This window comes from Solanum pennellii, chromosome 1, assembly GCF_001406875.1.
Source record: "Solanum pennellii chromosome 1, SPENNV200".
Taxonomy (NCBI): domain Eukaryota; kingdom Viridiplantae; phylum Streptophyta; class Magnoliopsida; order Solanales; family Solanaceae; genus Solanum; species Solanum pennellii.
The window spans coordinates 108,848,122-108,867,419 of record NC_028637.1 but is presented as its reverse complement, the minus strand read 5'-3'; the positions used below and the strand labels follow the sequence as shown (position 1 = coordinate 108,867,419).

At 37.4% G+C, this 19,298-nt stretch overlaps 1 protein-coding gene across 3 annotated transcripts; it reads left to right on the top strand.

Moving 5' to 3' along the window:
• Positions 1-1,018: 1,018 nt before the first annotated feature.
• LOC107016704 (serine/threonine-protein kinase ATR) lies at positions 1,019-18,763 on the top strand. Of its 3 annotated transcripts, none has more exons than XM_027911883.1 (16): positions 1,019-1,307; positions 1,399-1,543; positions 2,218-2,330; positions 2,829-3,166; positions 3,288-3,412; positions 4,603-4,747; positions 4,892-5,458; positions 5,534-5,609; positions 6,442-6,754; positions 7,027-8,289; positions 9,789-13,176; positions 13,255-13,821; positions 14,885-15,508; positions 15,886-16,080; positions 16,943-17,243; positions 18,083-18,763. In XM_027911883.1, the coding sequence occupies exons 1-15, from the start codon at positions 1,151-1,153 to the stop codon at positions 17,108-17,110; spliced, it is 8,184 nt and encodes a 2,727-aa protein (XP_027767684.1). In that variant the 5' UTR covers positions 1,019-1,150; the 3' UTR covers positions 17,111-17,243; positions 18,083-18,763. The 3 variants fall into 3 exon arrangements, with proteins under 3 accessions (XP_027767684.1, XP_027767681.1, XP_027767685.1); XM_027911880.1 differs by having other exon boundaries at positions 16,943-17,247; XM_027911884.1 differs by lacking the exons at positions 1,019-1,307; positions 1,399-1,543; positions 2,218-2,330 and having other exon boundaries at positions 2,877-3,021; positions 3,096-3,166; positions 16,943-17,247.
• Positions 18,764-19,298: the final 535 nt, after the last annotated feature.

The window sequence follows — 19,298 nt, the reverse complement described above, 5'->3', positions numbered from 1 at the left end:
TTTGTATGAGGGTATAATAGGAAAAGAAATTGTCCTTTCTTAATTTGTCAAAATAGACAAGTAAATAGAAACATCTAAAAGAAAAAATATGGACAAGTAAATAGAGACAAAGGGAGTACTGATTAAGATCTCGGAAAAAAAGTAAACATAAACCCCCTCAAAATGTGTATCCTTCCGAATATGTGAATTTTTCAATTTCATTAACTTTTTTACTTATAGATTTACTTGTCATCATAAATAAAATGTAAAAAAAAAGTTTAAAATGTGTATCCTTCCGAATATGTGAATATTTCAATTTTTTAAACTTTTTTACTTATAAATGTACTTGTCATCACGAATAAAATGTAAAGAAAAGTTAAATTGAAAAGATCAAGTAATGATAAATAATGAGTGACATGTACGATTTTTTCAACAACGAATTATATTTTAAAAGCAAATTCATTAGACCAAATAAAAATATGCAAGTATAAATAATTCAACTAATTGTATAAATATAAATCGAATACTATTTCAAATAGAATACTTTAATCATTTTTATTTGTTTGAAAGGAGAAGAATACTTCAATTAGGATAAGAAAATATCCTAATTATCTAGATTCACATGTGATTAGATTTAACCAATTCAAATCATATTCTTATCTTGAAAATATTATTATTTTTTATCGCACGTAGCTCTTTTTTAGCGGTAGAAAAATTGTTAATTTTTTTGTACAAAAAGATTTTATCTCTTCGGCCAAATGTCTTAATTTTTCTTTTAAAAAAATATTTTCGTAATATTTGGTTAAGTAAATTTATTTTTTCCGCCCCCAATTAAAATACGCTTTCGCAAAAAATAACTATTACATTCAAACTCTAAATTCAATATTCACAATATTTAAGAGAAATTATAAATTAAATTTGTTATTTTCTTGATGAGCAAAACGATAACTCAAATGAATGATAGAAATATAAAATTTGGATTTATATTTATACCTAGATGGAGTACTTGAGAATATGCAAACAAGTTTAAAACGGTTGATATGAGTTTCCCTCCAAATCCGACAAACTCAGGCAACCCGGAAAAACGAATCGGGTCAATCCGATTGAATTAGGGGAGACAGAAGCAGAAGTGTGTTTGAAAAAGGAGGGAAGCAAGTGAAGCAAATCGTCCATGGCGAATCTGTCGAGTTTAGTTCACGAACTTCGAGAACGCATAGCAGCTTCATCATCCACACCTCCAAACATCCGAAACGACGACGCATTGGAGGTCCGATTTCGTGCCGTACTTCCCAATCTTCTCAATGCATATGTCGTTCCATCTGCATCAGGTCTCTCTTTTTCTTCTAGAATTTTCTCTTGCTACTCGATATCTATCTGTAACTTATTTTGATTTTTCCTTTTTATTTGAATATATTGTAGCGAATGAGAGAGAGGTTTTTGCAGTGCTAAAGCTCATAGCACATACCGCTAAGAACTTTCCTGGAGTATTTTATCATGGCAAGGCTGGTGCTGTTCTTCCGGTGATAGGACGCATATTGCCATTTTTGGCAGAGCCTGCTTTCCGGTTAGTTGCTTTGAAACATTACATTTCCATACTTGAGTAGCTGGAGATGTTAGGTTTGAATAGTGATTATAACTCTGAACGCATTTCCCACTACGTTCTCGTGGTATTGGAAGGTTGCCAAGTGAATTAGTGGAGGTATGCCAAAGGTCTGGACATAACTGATAGGAAAGAGCTTACTTGAGTTTGATAGTCTTGCCTTGTGATAAACTCGCATTATTTATTGCTAAGAAACACGTAGCCTCTTTAGTCATTGGAATTTGTATCTTTGATGAGAGCCATTTTTCCTTTCTTGTGTATTCCAACTGAAGATATAGGGAGTTGAATTGATTATGGGAGACATCATTTTTGTTAAAAGCAAGCTTGCTTAAGTTTGTTACTCTGTGTCTGATTTTCCCAACTCTAGACACACAGACATCACCTCTTTAAAAAAAAATGCTCACTTGAATCTGTTACTCTGGCCTTTAGATATTAGAGCTTTAGTTATCTGCTACTAAGAAACATGTAGAATGGCAGAAGTGCTGTTAGCCTCATTGCGAGAGTGATGAGAGCCCATTTGTCTCTTTTTGCATGTGTCAAAATGCTGACGAGATAAGGAGTTTAAATTGAAGTTTTATGAGAGTTACCTCAAATTAATTTCATGTAGCTAAGAGTAACAGCCCATTCTGATTTTCCAGCTCCAGGCATGCAGTGATTATTGAAACAGTTGGAGCCCTATTATCTACACTTCGTACCGGAGATCGAGATGCTTATCGACAATTCTTTATGGACACTTTATTGGTGGTTGAAGGTACACATTGAAATTGTTTTCAAATAGTTCCAGTAGATCCATGAATTGTAATGTGGATTAGTGGTAGATAATCAAACAAAAGTTTCAGTGTGACTAGAGTCAGCAAATCGCTGAAGTAGTACCTTTGGGGGATAAACTATTCATATGTACATTAAGATTATTTCGATAAGGTTAATGGGAGCTTCAAGAAAACATCAATGCAAATAATGACTGATGATCTAAAGTAGTAACATGGGAAGAGATTTGTCAAACAATATTTTTACCTGTCTAAGATAGAGTTAAATGGAAAAAAAAAAGTAGATTACTAAATGATTTTTGTATTTGGCTTCTATCATAATTTAGCGAGATGCGTGTTTTACGTTTCTAGATTATGACTATGCTCCAGCTGTCATGAAATTTCTCTAGAATTTCACTTGCACAACAAATATATTGATGTTATGGCAGACACTTTCCTCCTCATTTGATTGCTATTACCTGACTTGTTTTTTCTTCATATAGATCTTCTTCATGTTGCTTCACTATGTGATAAACAAAGCTTTACAGAATCACAAGAAGTATCTTTGAGGTGTTTCAGCGCATCATTTGGTGGAGGTTGGAGCAACCATGAAACAACGATATTAAGTGATCTCCCCGTGTGTTGTAAACCTTCCGATGGCAGTGGTATTCTGATTAATGTCAAAGGCAAAGAAAGGTGGCAGCCTTTTGCCTCTTCTTCCATCAAGATTCTCTGTAAATGTTTAACTGAAGGAACTTTATATGTTGAAGGACTCCTTGAGACCTCATCTGTTTTGTCTGCATGTACACTTTTGTGTTTCGGAGATGTTGATGTACACATGGTTGGTACTTCTATAGCTAGCAATCTTCATAACATGCTTTGTAGTTATTCATAGCTTGAGCCTTATTCTCTGTTCTTTGCTTTTTTAGTCTGATAATTTCCTTGTCAAAATTTCAATCAAGGCATGTTTTGACTTTCTACGAATCACTGGAGCAGCTATGAATCATGAAATCATTCCTGCTGAGAGATTGATTCAATTGATTACGGCCATATTACGCGGAGATGAGGATGGGCTTCCAGTCTTCAGGTACCTTTACTTAACTTTGACTTTGGAGTTCTGTCGCTGCAGGGGAAAAGGGTGAACCTCCTCTAATCTGAGTAGTATTGCTATTCCTCTCCTCTGCATTTGGTTTAGTGAAAATGGGATACCAGCAGAACGTGCCACTTATGTTGAAAAGAAAAAAAGGAAAGAAGGAGATGTGCCAATTTGATTTCTATGCTTAGTACAAATTCGAAATCCTTTTGTGTATTTTTTTCCCCATTCAATTCAGGGATATAGGATATTTTTTCTGCTAGTTTGTGCACTTAAGCATATGAGAAGTGTTTCTTGATCTAGGTTGAGGCTATCATCCGACACTTTTTTCTTTTTTTTTGAAACTGGTTAATTTTTGTATTCCTCAACATTAAGGACTATGCTGGCCACCTCCAAAAACTGTTACAAGAAAGGAAAATATTAAAAGAAATACTTACAGAGAACCTATGAAGTCCACTACTTGGAACTCCTCTTCTATATCCTGTTGTTTACACCAAAAGCCTAGAGTAGTGATTACTTTCCATTTGATCTTCTGTATTGTGATTCCTTTTCTTAAAAAATACTCTGATTACTTTCTTTCCATATAATCATGGAACTGGTCTCCACCATCTTTTCTGACTCTTGCTGCCTCCCCTTTTGATCCAGCAGCTAAGGAGGTCAGAAGTGTGTTCTGGCATAGGCCAGTATTCATTGGCTATGCTTGTAAACAGAGCCCACACTTGAGCAGTTACCGTACAATGCATGAATAGATGTTTGTTAAGTCTCCAGAGCCTCTTTACAGAAAGGGATCTGGATACTATGTTGATGCTTCTCTTCTGCATTGCCTCATGAGTCACATATTTTTTCCTAGCAACCAACCAAGTGAAGCTTCACCTTGGCAGGATTCACACATTTCCATAGCAACACACTTTAGCAATCACACAGCAACTTCATGGAAACTTCTTCTAGAAATGGTTAAGAACATCTCTTAAATTTGCAGTAGAAATGGTATTGGCTCCAATCAAGTTTGTTGAAGAGCAGCATCAGCATTTAACAAAATCTTGAAGCCATCACTGACCCATTTTCTGAATAGATAGGGAGTTCGAATTGAAATTTTAAGTCTTAAATCCCATTTGCTTTGTTTATTCTAAATTTCTCCTTGCTTGATTGTTTGTGTCTGCACATAATCCCTTGTTTCACTGCAGCAATACAGCTTATGATTCGTCCATTGGTGGATGCCTTCATGTATTATACACCAATTGTCCTGATGACATCGTTAGATCGACATCTGCTGATTTAGTAAATATCTTTCCCCATTCGTTGCTTAAAACAAGAAGTCTTGACCTGAAGGTGCACTGAACCTTCTTCCTTCTTCCTTCTGTTTGTATATCTGTCTTTAGCAAGTTAACTTCTTTTTTGTATAGTCTAAGCAACCTAAATGAATTGATTTTTGCCCTGTGATTTAATTGTTTTAATAGTTAATTTTTTTTTCAGGATGCTTTATGTCTTGCCTATACTCGTATTGCAAAGAGTTGCCCTCCTCATATCTGGAGACCTGAATCTCTTATACATTTGCTTTACTCACCCACACCTATCGTGCCTTTAATTGAGTGCTTTCAAGTGGCTTTATCTAGGATCTTTCCAGGTCTTACTAGAGATGAACGTGTTAATAATGGTGGAAAAGGTTTACCTGACGTGCATGAAAATCCAAGGGCTGCTGAGAAAAGACCAGGTGAAGACCTGGAGAGTTTAAATGCCAAACATCTGAAAATTGATGATGAAAATCGATATTCCAGTATAAAATATGAAGATGTGATTAAGCTTAGCTATGGATTTGGCTCTTTGGGGGAGAAACAATATGCTGATCATATGCATAACTCATTGACTCTGTTTATTGAACTTCTAAAGCCTCCTAGTCAGGAATCCAGTTCTTTGGGCCCAGAAATTGCATTGACAGCTCTTAGTACACTCTGTATTGCTTTCTGTAGATATCCTCAAGCAGAACTTTCAGTTAAAATATTCCGCCAGATTTTTGAATGGATCCCTTGGGTGTGTGAAGAGGTTGGTGGTCAGTTATGCTTGTTCATTTGAATTATGCACTCCTTCGTCCCTATAATTATGGTCATTGTCATGCAGGCAAATCAGAAATTTCCAAACCCTATTGATTTACTTTTCTTTTTAGAAGCAATTCACAACCTATTGATTATAGCAGGTAAATGCTAGATCTATGCTAATTTATTCAGCACTTCCAGTAACTTCATTGTTTATAATCTCTCAAGAAAAAATATATTCATTGCCTCTAAAACCAAGGTCGAGTGAGAAATAAGAGTTCCAACATATTTTGTTAACAACTTCATGTCTATTCAGTTTGTTACTCTATGTCTATGTGAGTCAATCATATGCCCTAATTGGCTATTTTGATTGATTTGGTTCTGTTAGTTTGTACTGGTATTCAAATTCTGGGAAATTGGAATGACTGACATTTTTTGACTTGCTTGCTCTTTCGATGCTGAAAGTTCTCGAAGATGACATATCAAAGTTTGTTGGTTTTTAAAGCAGCAGCATATTTTGCACTAATTCTTAAACTTCTGCCAGAACAAATTTTACTGCCCAGTTCATATTCTAAAGCGATATCATCCCTGTGAAGCAATTGCAGTGGGTATCAGTTTCTAATTTAGGTCGTGACGTCATTGCTGTTTGCAGATAAGAGTTATCGGTTTAGTATTTGATAATTTTTTCCGTTGCTTCTTCTCATTGTGTTCCATTTATTGAATTAGCTAGTGCTACTGCACATATCAACATAAGTGGTCGTTATGGTCATTATCAACATAACTGGGGATACCTTTGTTTTCTAAATGTGAATTGTGGCAGCTGAAATCTACTTGCTTTGTTCCATAGCAATTAAATTTGTATGGCTATTTGTGATTTCCACTAAGAAGGTGTGTCTGAGTCAATGAAAAGATAAGTATTAACCTTCCATTAACTGCATTTTTTCTTTCTTTATTTTGTTTGTCTTTCTTTTTTAATATGTAAAATCTATTTAGGCTCCCTTCCCAGTGAGAGTGAATATTTCAAGACCAAGGTTGGCAACTTAGCACTTGTGCAGTCATTGCTAAGGCATCCATGGACCAGATCTCAATCTACTGATACCTACTCATCATCGAAGGCAAAGATCCTTTCTCTGTGTGTGCTGTCTAAAATTGGGCCTTTACTGCAAGGTGGAAATGATCTTGATATATTGGACTTGGGACTCCGTGATACCGCCGAGGATGTTAAGATTGAAGCTGTCATTTCCATGCCAGTGATATTAATGTGGTCTGGTTTTGGTTTACTGAATCACATTTTCAAGAGGCTTGAGTAAGTGAGTAAAACTTTATTTTTTAATGTATATTTGTATGAAAAAGACTGCTCTATATTACAGTCAAAAGGGGTCTTTTAATTTGGTAAGTTATATGTTGTCACATGGTTTTGTACTTATCTGCTCATATCAAATTTGACATACAAGCTTATGCATATGGATGTGCAAATAAAGTTGGAGTATTTCATAAATTTTCTGCTGTCCGTCTCTATAATGTCAAGCAATCCTGCCATATCATTAATGTATTAGTTATTTTTATATTGGTTTGTAGGATCTTGGAGAAAGAGGCACATGGTCGAATTAACAAAGTAATCCCGGGGTGTCTTGGTTATTTGGCGTGCCTTCATGGATCCTGTACAACTGGTGTACTTAGGAAATGCCAATGCAAATTTTACTTGCCAAAGGGTAATATAAGACTAAATATGACAATGGATGACCTTGTGAGAGGATTTTGGTGTTCAAAGTGTGACATGCATGCTGGACTTGTAAACCGATCAAATTCAACTGTTTTGCATCTTCCTGACATACACAAGAAAGAGCCTACTACGGAGCATGATTATGTTCATTTACAATCCATCTTCTTCCGTCTTCTTTTTGATGAATCATCCGAAGATGTTCAATTAGCTTGTGTAGGTGTGCTTCAGAGAATACTCCTCCATGGAACTGAAAGTATTCTTCTTAAAACAAGATCTGAATGGTTAAAATGTGTTGATTTCCTACTCCTTCACGGGAAAAAGGCCATCCGAGAATCCTTTTCTAAACAGATTAGTTTCTTCATTGAGGAGCCTATTCTGAATTGTTTGTTCTTGGATGAGGATGTCCATGAGGCTGCTAACAGATCCAAAGAGCAAAAGTTCATTGGCAAAATAAAATACGCTATGGAAACAGCGGATGATCCTCTGGTTTTCGCAACTCTTCTAGAAGCTACAGCTGAGATTATGAAAGTGGTTGATGTGCAGAGTCAGTCTTTTATGTTCTCTCTTCTTTTATTGATTGATCAGCTTGATAGTCCCCATGTGACAGTTAGAATAATTGCATCAAGGTTGATAATAAAGTCTTGCTTCTTTCATCTTAGAGGAGGATTTGAATTAATCCTGTCTCGATTTCTTCATATTCGCAATGACTTATTTGATTACCTGTCTATAAGACTCGCTAGCCGACCAAAAATGGTTGAAGAGTTTGCGGCAGCTATTCTTGGCATTGATACTGAGGAACTTGTCAAAAGAATGGTTCCCGTTGTCCTCCCAAAGTTGGTTGTTACTCAGCAGGACAATCAACAAGCAATTTTCACTTTATATGAGCTCGCCAAGCGCTTAAATACAGATATGGTGCAACTAATTGTTAATTGGTTACCTAAAGTACTTGCGTATGCTCTTCATCGAGCCGATGGCCAAGAATTGCTCGCTGTTCTGCAGTTCTACCACGAGCAGACTGGTTCTGACAAACAGGAAATTTTTGCTGCTGCACTTCCTGCTCTTTTGGATGAACTCGTATGCTTCACAGATGAAGACGAGTCAATGGAGATAAGTAAAAGGTAACATAGTCAGAAAGCACAAAGAAGCTTACATTGTTGAGTTTCTTGAAGTATAAATTCTAGTTTCTGCTAAAGAGACGGTTTTTGGCCTTTGTTCTTTATTTCTCAAATTTTCTATTTTGCTGTTCAGCCTGTTTTATTTCTTTATTTCACTTATTTTAGCTTTTCTCTCGGGGTGGTAGGAGCAGCTGAGGTGTGGTAGGATTAGTTCTGAACTTTTACCTTTTTCTAGTGGGTTATTCTTTCTGGAGATGGAATCACAAATTGAAAGTATCTAAAGCACGTAAAGGTCCTAGCTTCTAGTATTACTATCATGGTGTCATCAGTTAATTGTACTATGCCATTCTGCTTGGCCCCCCAAAAGGAATTGAGTTGCAAATGATGGATGATGTTAAAGACGGATTCACAGCTCCTTCCCGACTACTTCTTCCTCTTTTGATTTGAGCCTTTGGGCTCGTGTGTGGCGTGTGGGTAAAGTAAGGATATGACTAACAAAACCAGCAGTTGAGGTAGTGCTTGTTATTTCCGATGTTAAAATCAAAGGGAACTAGTAAAGTCTAGCAACATATGTACAATCACTTACAATTATAACATCTATAGTACACCAAAAAAAAGAAGAGTTGTTCAACATTTTAGTTTAAATATTTGCTTTCATCAGCTACTCCTCAAGGCACCTCTGGTTCCTTTACATGCATAAATCCGAAAGATGCAGAGTTGTCTAGTATGCAATATCTTTCAAATGAACTTTCTGGATCTAGGAATAGCTTGCTGTATCCCAGAAATAGTTAGCAATATATCCCACAACCCATTGCCACCATGTAATGTAAGGGAAGATGATTATGATCCTCCAATTCACGTTAGAAACATCTTCTTCACAACATAAACCCCTTTTCAACAGCTCTATTTCTCTAGAAAAAATGCCAAGACCAAGGCTTAGAGAAACTCTTCATTTCTAGCAAGGTCTGAGAACAAGCCTTAGAACTATGTTCCCTCTTCTGTCACCTTTTGTTTTAATAGAATCAGCCTTTGAGAAACCTTCTGTCCATTTTCTGTTGCAAAGAAGTCAGACTCTCAAGCTCCTTATCTTGACGGCAGCTGCTGAAAGTGGCTTTCCTATTCCACTGTTCTGTAGGGCTATAGTAGTGTCTGGATAAGTGGAAAATCTGAAAAGATCATGAAATTACTTCTTCCTACACAGAAATGTGACCGAGCAAGTATCCTTCCAAAATTGTCTTTTTTCCATCTCCCTATTCAAGGTATATGTCTGTTCAGAAATCTTCCCATTAATTCCTGATAACTCTCACTCTATAGGTACTAGAAACAACTTTAGTGCTCTATATGTAGCATTCATAACCTTTCTCCACTAGGGACAAGGCATCTTATTCATTTACAAAAATACTATCAAGATTATTTAAAAAGAAAGTAGCTAACTATATTCCAGAAGTCATGAAAATTACTGTCATGTTTACACTGTATGAATGATGTTGCTAATTTCACAGGTTAATGAAGGTGCCTCAGGTAATAAAAGAAGTTTCTGGGATTCTAACTGGTGAAGATGATATTCCTGCGTTTTTAAGGAATCATTTTGTTGGTCTCCTAAACAGCATTGATAGGAAAATGCTGCATGCTGAGGATATATCACTGCAAAGACAAGCTATCAAGCGAATTGAGATGCTGATAAGTATGATGGGTTCCCATCTTAGCACTTATGTACCAAAACTTATGGTTCTTCTCATGCAGGCTATTAATAAGGAATCACTTCAGGATGATGGTCTTTCTGTTTTACATTTTTTCATCAAGCAGATAGCGCAGATATCACCATCTAGCACGAAGCATGTGATTTCTCAAGTTTTTGCAGCTCTGGTTCCGTTCCTGGAGAGAGAAAGTGACAGTTCCTCCTCTCCTTTGAATAAAATTGTGGAGATCTTGGAAGAACTTGTACTTCAGAATAAATCAATTCTAAAGGAACACATTGGGGAGTTTCCTCCTTTGCCTACTATTCCTGCTTTAGATAGGGTGAACAGAATGATAAGTGCAGGACGTGGTATGATGACCTTGAATGATCAGTTGCGGGATATTATTGATGGTTTGGATCATGAAAATTTGAATGTCAGGTATATGGTTGCATCTGAGTTGAGTAAATTACTCAATCTTAGGAGGGAGGATATCATGGCTTTAATTACTAAGGTAGGAGATGCAAACATGGATGTAATGAGTGCTTTGATCACATCTCTGCTTAGAGGATGTGCAGAGCAATCAAGAACAATGGTTGGTCAGCGTCTGAAGTTGATATGTGCAGATTGTCTTGGAGCACTTGGTGCAATAGATCCTTCAAAAGTCAAGGGATTTTCAAGCATGCGTTTCCAAATTGCTTGTTCAGATGATGATTTAATTTTTGAGTTGATTCATAAGCATCTGGCCCGGTCCTTCAGGGCTGCTCCTGACACCATTATTCAAGATTCTGCAGCTTTGGCAATTCAGGAACTACTAAAGATTGCAGGCTGTGAGGCATCTCTTGATGACAATGTTGTAGCTTCTACCTCACAGACAAGAGGGAAACGACTGGTGAAGTTGCCTGTATCCGTGGTGGATGGTAAGTACACTGAATTGCAGGGAAGGGGTCAGAGATTGTGGAATCGTTTCTCTAGTTACGTGAAGGAGATTATAGCCCCTTGCTTAACCTCCAGATTTCAGCTGCCAAGTGTGTCAGATTCCACATCTTCTGGTCCAATCTATCGCCCTTCAATGTCATTTAGAAGATGGATATTTTTCTGGATTAGGAAACTAACTGCACATGCAACAGGTTCTCGAGCAAGTATTTTCTATGCCTGTCGTGGTATAGTCCGTCATGATATGCAAATAGCAATGTATCTTCTTCCATATTTGGTCCTCAATGCAGTATGTGATGGTACTGAAGAGGCACGCTGTGGCATAACAGAGGAGATTTTATCTGTTCTGAATGCTGCTGCATCAGAGAATAGCACTGATGTTGTTAACGGTATTAGTTCAGGGCACAACGAGGTTTGCATTCAAGCTGTATTCACTCTTCTTGATAATCTTGGTCAATGGGTGGATGATGTACAACAGGAACTTTCACTTTCCCAGTCTATTCAAACTTCCAGTTCAAGGCAACAAGCTCTCAAGTCGAAGGAGAAGACCATCAATCTGTCAAGTGATTCTGACCAGGTGCTTATTCAATGTAAACATGTTTCAGAGCTCTTGGCTGCAATTCATAAAATGACTCTTGCAAGGGCATCTTTCAGATGCCAAGCTTATGCAAGGTCCCTTTTGTACTTTGAATCTCATGTGCGGGAGAAGTCAGGATCATTTAATCCTGCCTCTGAGAAGAGTGGTCTCTTTGAGGATGAAGACATCTCATTTCTGATGGAAATATATAGTGGGTTGGATGAGCCAGATGGCTTATGTGGATTTGCTTCCTTACGCAAGTCAAAGAGCTTGCAAGATCATCTATTGATAAATAAGAAAGCAGGAAACTGGGCCGAAGTATTGACTTCTTGTGAGCAGGCTTTGCAGATGGAACCAACTTCTGTCCAGAGGCATTCAGATGTTGTCAACTGCTTGCTGAACATGTGTCATTTGCAGGCCACAGTCACCCATGTTGATGGATTAATATCTAGAATACCTAAATACCAGAAAACTTGGTGTATGCAAGGTGTTCAGGCCGCATGGAGGCTTGGAAGGTGGGACTTGATGGATGAATACCTTAATGGGGCTGATGAAGAAGGTTTAGTATGTAGCAGTTCTGAGAGTAATGCTTTATTTGACATGGATGTCGCTAAAATTCTTCAAGCAATAATGAAGAGAGATCAGTTCTCTGTTGCTAAGAGAATCACTTTGTCAAAACAAGCTCTGATTGCTCCTTTGGCTGCTGCGGGCATGGATTCTTATGCTAGAGCTTACCCCTTTGTAGTCAAGCTGCACATGCTGCGGGAGTTAGAGGATTATAGCTCTCTACTTGGTGGTGAGTCTTTCTTAGAAAAATCATTCGTACTCTGTGATTCAGATTTCTCAAAACTAATGGAAAGCTGGGAAGATCGGCTCAAACTCACTCAACCATCTCTCTGGGCTAGGGAACCACTCTTGGCTTTTCGGAGATTAGTTTTTGGTGCAAGTGGTCTTAATGCTCAAGTTGGGGAGTGCTGGATTCAATATGCAAAACTCTGTCGTTCTGCTGGTCATTACGAGACAGCTAGTCGAGCAATTCTAGAAGCCAAGGCTTCAGGTGCATCTAATGTTCACATGGAAAAGGCTAAGCTTCTGTGGAGCACCAGACGAGCTGATGGTGCCATTGCTGAGCTGCAACAGACCCTTCTGAATATGCCTGTTGAGGTTGTAGGCTCTGCAGCAATATCATCAATCACTAGCCTCTCATTGGTTCCATTGAACCCACAACCTCTAATTTGTGGTACTCAGTTTTCCAACGAGAATAGAGGCGTTGCCAAAACTCTCCTACTCTATTCAAGGTGGATTCATTACACTGGTCAAAAGCAGAAGGAAGATGTGATTAGTCTGTACTCTAGGGTGAAGGAATTACAGCCCAAGTGGGAAAAAGGATACTTTTACTTGGCAAAATACTGTGATGAACTACTTGTTGATGCTCGAAAACGGCAGGATGATAAGGAGACGTGTTCAAAAGCAGTCCCAACGAATTCAGCCCTTGTTACTGCCACCAATATGAACACTGAGAGGAGTTGGTGGTCATATCTTCCTGACGTGCTCTTATTTTATGCAAAGGGTCTTCACAGGGGTCATAGGAATCTTTTCCAAGCCCTTCCTAGATTGTTGACACTGTGGTTTGATTTTGGTAGCGTTTATCATATAAGCAGCTCTCGAGCCAATAAAGAGTTAAAAACAATCCATGGGAAGGTGTACACATATATGCTTTCTTTTGTGTTGTGAGGCTGATATCCTTGGATTCTATTCTTAACTCTTCCTCTTTTGCAGGTTTTGAGTATCATGCGAGGTTGTTTAAATGATTTTCCAACATATCAGTGGCTAACTGTTCTCCCTCAACTGGTTTCCAGAATTTGCCATCAGAATGAAGAAATTGTTCGGTTGGTGAAATACATAATAACAAGTGTTCTCCGGAAATACCCTCAACAGGCCCTTTGGACAATGGCAGCTGTTACAAAATCTACGGTTCCTTCAAGAAGGGAGGCTGCTGCAGAGATTATAAATGCCGCAAAAAGAAAATCCAATGAAGCAAGTGTTAGTTCTTTGTTTGCGCAGTTTGCTATGCTCATTGATCATCTAATCAAGCTATGTTTCCATCCTGGTCAAACAAAGGCAAGAACAATCAACATTTCAACTGAATTTAGTGCTTTGAAGCGGATGATGCCAGTGGAAATCATCATGCCAACCCAACAGTCCCTGACAGTCAATCTACCTACATATGATGTGAATACACCTGAGAACATTACATCTGAAATCTTCTATTCAGCAGACCTTCCTACAATAACAGGAATTGCAGATGAGGCTGATATTCTTTCCTCGCTTCAGAGACCAAAGAAAGTAAGGCCTTCTCTTCTTGATGCCTTTACATCTAATTTTCTCTGAAGATATTCTTCCTTCTAAGAAATTTCAATATTCTATCTACTTCCATTCCAAAAATCCATAAGAGAGACATTGTAGTTTATGTATGTTCTCAACTTCGCTTTCGAAGCTTATTAGATTCCTTACCTTCCAGTCTGGAGGACTTCACATTGGAAAAGGGAAGATTGGTGCACTAAGCTCCTGCTATGCTCAGGGTTCGGGGAAGGGCCAAACAACAAGGATCTATTGTGTGCAGTTTTACCCTGCATTTCTGCAAGAGGCTACATGGTAAGGCTGCGTACAATAGATCCTTGTGTTCTGACCCTTCCCCGGACACCGTGCATAGTGGAAACTTAGTGCACCGGGCTGCTCTTTTATGATGTGAAGTCCTCTAGATTGGAAGCAGAGGAATCTAGAAGCTTCGAAAGCAAAGTTGAGAACGTACACAAACTACAAATGTCTCTCTTGTGGCTTCTTGGTGAAAATGTAAATGAAAGTACATTGTGAAGAAGATGATCACTACTGTTAGCACCACCTGGGTGCTGCTTTTTTCCAGTAATAAGATTCTTCCCTTTCCTACCTATCAAAATTAAAAGTTTGCCAGTTTTCTTTAATGTTCTATTGTAATGCTTCAACCCGGACGAGTAATTTCTCTTTAATTATAGCATAGCTAACTTAGTATAAATACTTAATGTGATGCCCTATAAAGTTTATACACCAAAGCTGTTAGATAGTAGCTAATAAAGTTAAATTGGGTAACGAGCAAATAAAGTCTCACATTCTTTTTCCGTCTAAATAAGTCTAACAGTTGATATATACTATTTGTATCCTTTTGTTTATACCAAAAAGAAGAAACAGATATACTTAAGTTGATGCTTGGTCTTATGCTTCCTTAGCTATTTCTCTCCATAGCACCCAGAGTATGCCCTGTGGGATTGTGCAGAGCATATATTATGAATAAGTGGATCTTTTTGCAAAGGCTCATTGTATTATGTTGTTCATATTTGAGCAAATCCCCTTTTTCCTTTTTTGTGTTTTGCAGATTATTCTTTTGGGAAGTGATGGAATTGAGCGCCCATTCCTTTGCAAACCCAAGGATGATCTTAGGAAAGATGCACGTATGATGGAATTCAATGCCATGGTTAATCGTCTGCTATGTAAGTGCTCTGAAAGTCGCAGGAGGAAGCTTTATATTCGCACATTTGCAGTGATACCACTGACAGAAGATTGTGGTATGGTCGAGTGGGTTCCTCATACCCGTGGGCTTCGACAAATACTCCAAGACATCTACATAAGCTGTGGAAAATTTGATAGACAAAAAACAAACCCTCAAGTTAAGCGTATTTATGATCAGTGCCTGGGTAAAATGCCAGAAGATGAAATGTTGAAGAACAAAATCCTTCCAATGTTCCCTCCAGCTTTCCATAAATGGTTCTTGAACATGTTCTCGGAACCAGCTGCTTGGTTCCGGGCTCGGGTTGCATATGCTCATACTACTGCTGTTTGGTCAATGGTTGGTCATATAGTGGGCCTTGGAGATAGGCATGGCGAAAATATCCTCTTTGATTCAACCACTGGTGACTGTGTTCATGTTGATTTCAGCTGTTTATTTGACAAAGGTTTGCAGTTAGAGAAACCTGAACTGGTGCCTTTCAGGCTAACACAGGTAAGAAGAAGAGAAGAACAATCTTTTGCCATATTAGCATTTGTGAGAAGTTTGAAATTCATCTTGATAATCATATCGGATTTGAATTTGGTAGGAAAATTCATGTTTTATGACTAAGAGCCCGTTTGGATTGGTTTAAAAAAAGTAACTTTTAAGGCAAAAATAAAAAGTCAAATTTAAATGACTTCAAATCAAATCATAAAAAGTAGAGGGAGACCTACTTTTGGTTAACTTATTTTGAGTCATTTTTAACCTTGCCAAACACTCCTTCACTATTTTAAGTCATTTTGTATATGTCAAAAGCTTCAAGAAGTCAAAAATGGACTTAAAAGTAGGTTTGACCAACTTCTCTTACTCGTTACATTGACCACATGCAGAACATGATTGATGGATTGGGCATTACTGGTTATGAAGGAATCTTCCTAAAGGTTTGCGAGATCACACTTTCTGTATTACGGGCACATAGAGAGACACTAATGAGTGTCCTTGAAACTTTCATCCATGATCCTCTGGTGGAATGGACTAAATCTCATAAATCTAGTGGGGTGGAGGTCCAAAATCCTCATGCACAGGTTGGAGCTTTTATCCCTGTCCTTAATAGTTGTGCTACAGTTCTCGTTATGCTTTTATCTCTGGTAAATGAAATTAATGAGTTTTGATAGGCGAAATTGACTTTCGTTTCCTTTTTTATTGTGGGTAACATTCTTATATATTATCTTCCTAATGTATATGCAGTATGCATATGGTGTATATAGTTTTAGATTTCCTTAGTTATCTCTCGAAGTAGACTAGTTAGGAACTGGGTTTTTGTAAGATACCTGGATATGGATTGTGATACTTTTGTTAGAACCTGATGTGTAACCCACTGCAGAATCTTTTTTTTTCTTTTGTTTTTATAGAAGTGCCCGCTAATGAAAAAAAAGAGAGCATCATAAAACTGTACAAAAATGATATCCTCATTTCCCTTAAAGGCTGTTATATTTTTCTCCTTGAACAACCCAGATAAGCGCTGACAGAGAAATATCCCACGCCGTGCTTCATCCTATGTCTTCTAAAGGCCCAGCTCAATCGAGCATCCTTCACTGTAGCCGGCACATTATCCCAAACCATCTTAAAATCTTCTCCCTCTACAGTCGTGATGCTGCCGGACAATGCATAAGAAAGTGGTCCATGTCCTCCCACCACAGCCATCTTCTGCTAGTTAATCTAAGTGTTACCTTTTGTGTTGAAGTTAGTAAGACAACAATTTCTTGTGGTGATGCCTACAAAAGATGGTTATATGTATAATGTGTTACGACAAGAAAAAACTGGCTTGAGTGGGCAAATTGCATTAGTTGCCTTAAGCACAAGGATTCTTTCTACTAAGTATTGCTCTAATTGTACTTTTCTTGTAATATTTTTCACATAACTGCTAAATTTAGTTGAAATTTGCAGCGAGCAATCAGTAACATAGAAGCACGGTTGCAAGGAATTGTTGTTGGTGTTGGAGCTGCACCATCGTTGCCTCTTGCTGTTGAAGGGCAAGCTCGTCGTCTGATTGCTGAAGCTGTTTCACATAAAAATCTTGGCAAGATGTATATATGGTGGATGCCGTGGTTTTAAACCACTGTGATGCTAATTATTTGCAATATGTATATCTATGTTCTCGTTGATTTCTGCAAAATTAGTTAAAACCTGCAGCATCGAGTTCTGGAAAATTGGTTGTGACCTTGTCAGGCATCTTTGGGAAGACACGGTCTGTAAGTAAACCATTTACTTTTCTGAAAATGAGAAAAAGTACATGCTCTGACTTTTCAAATTTTCTGTTTAGTGCTCTTCGTGTCCATGTGGATCATTCAATGAGCATGTATGTGCATGAAATGATAACATTTTGGAGGCACCTCACATTGTTTTTTTTTGCTTTGTTTTGTTTCTCTGATGAAGTAAAAACGTAGTGCTTAGGATTTGAACAAAGAACACAAAGAACGTTAAGGTGAATTTTGAACCCCCTCCTCACATGGTTCTATTAGCACTTCTGTACTTCCAGTTTTCACAAATCTGCTTGAGAATTTTTAGACTGCTTAACTTCTGGTTGTCTGATTTTTGTTTGCACCTAATTGATCTGACTGATTGCTTTAGGGTGCTTTAGCGGAAAGTTAATTTTTTCTACTGCGTAGTTTCTGAAAGTGTGAATGATCCAACTCATTCAGTCATAAGAACCAAAAGTTCACACCCTAGGGTGTAAACAGAACAAATTAGTAAAGATAAAGATTTGGGACCACACATTTCAGTTATTTGAGGAGGAAGTGGTAAAAGTTCTGCAAGAAGTGCTTGTAATTTGCATTTTTCGTTTTTATACATTTGCTCTAGTATAGCTTTATTATAGGTAACCTGCAATTAATGGATATATGGTGCATTAGGTTGTTTGCGTGATTTACTACTATTTTACTTGAGCACAAGGGTTCTTTTTTGTGAAGCAACTTTCTGGATAATATATGAGAAACTAGTTGAAGTGGCTTGTCACACTTATTGCCCTGGAAATTATGAATATACATGTGAAATTCTGCTGATGGATCTTACCTTTCTTGCACACAGGAGGATGTGGTTTAATAGTGGCTGGCAGGCTGTAATACACTTTCAGTAGTCAGTATGAATATATTCTTGTAAGAAGATTCTCCAGTAGAAATCTTGGTTGATTGGTTGGGTAAGAGCAATCGATGGTGCAACTTGGTTTTGGCCCTCTCTTTGATTTACTCGAGAATGCTTCATTCACATTAGGAGCTCAATGACTTTTGGTTTTCTTATGAAGCCATCAAGACTCGAGAGATAGGACATATTCTTGCAAATCTTTCTGATTGATTTGCTCAGTGGGACTTACAATCGCTGAAGTTGATGTCCGTCTACTTGGAACCCCCCGGACATTCATATGATAACCAAATAGCTCTTAGAGAATGATTATTTAGCAAAAACGCCAGAGGATGATTATTCCACACAACTGCATACTAATTCGACGATTAAAAGCAGTTGAGGGAATTGGCGAGGATTAACAAAATGGATACGAAGCCACCCTGTTTGCCAATTAGGCACATTTGTGCAAGTCAAAGATGTTGCTCCTCCTACGTATAAAAAGATGAAAAGAGAATGAAACACAAGCATCCAATTAACTTGAATTGACCAATGGTACGAATAAAACACAATTTCAGAATGTAATACTTGATTTCTTCCAAAGGAATATTTTGAATTTGGCCTGTGTAAAGTGTCCTTTTCCAAAGGTAAGTTTGCTTCTGTGGTGTTACTTTTAGCTTAAATTTCGTAAATTATAAACACGTGTCACATCGACTGACATAGTTCGATTGACTAAAGCTTCGCATACTATTTTTATATTTGGTGAGTCATGGCGGACCTCGAGAATTTAACCAACGTCCATCAGTAAATAGGGATTACGTGGAATAGATATCTTTCTTTACTCCCTATTTTGTCAATTATGTTAGATATAGGCATGCGTACAAATGAATATGAGATTTAAAACATTATTTCTTTTTTGGTTATTTTTTCAAATAATAATGTTCTTACACTAAATAATATTATGTATTAGTGTTTCATCAATGTTATTTATGTTTTAGTTAACATTTTTAAATCCTTCTAAAAACTAAACAAGCATAAAAGAAAAATTGTGAAATTTTTGAATTCTTGAAATTGATTCATTGTTCATAGTTCTACATAAGAACACAAGAGTTAAATCCACTTTTATGAAAAGATAAACAAATATATGTAATATTAAAAAACAATCAAATTTTTAGGATAAGAAATA

What these genes read in the sequence shown, in the direction of transcription:
- LOC107016704 (XM_027911883.1), top strand. Translation starts at nt 1,151, where the DNA reads ATGGCGAATCTGTCGAGTTTAGTTCACGAACTTCGAGAACGCATAGCA. An exon ending in TGTCGTTCCATCTGCATCAG is followed by an intron (nt 1,308 to 1,398) that starts GTCTCTCTTTTT and finishes AATATATTGTAG; the next exon opens with CGAATGAGAGAGAGGTTTTT. An exon ending in TCCCTTGGGTGTGTGAAGAG is followed by an intron (nt 5,459 to 5,533) that starts GTTGGTGGTCAG and finishes ATTGTCATGCAG; the next exon opens with GCAAATCAGAAATTTCCAAA.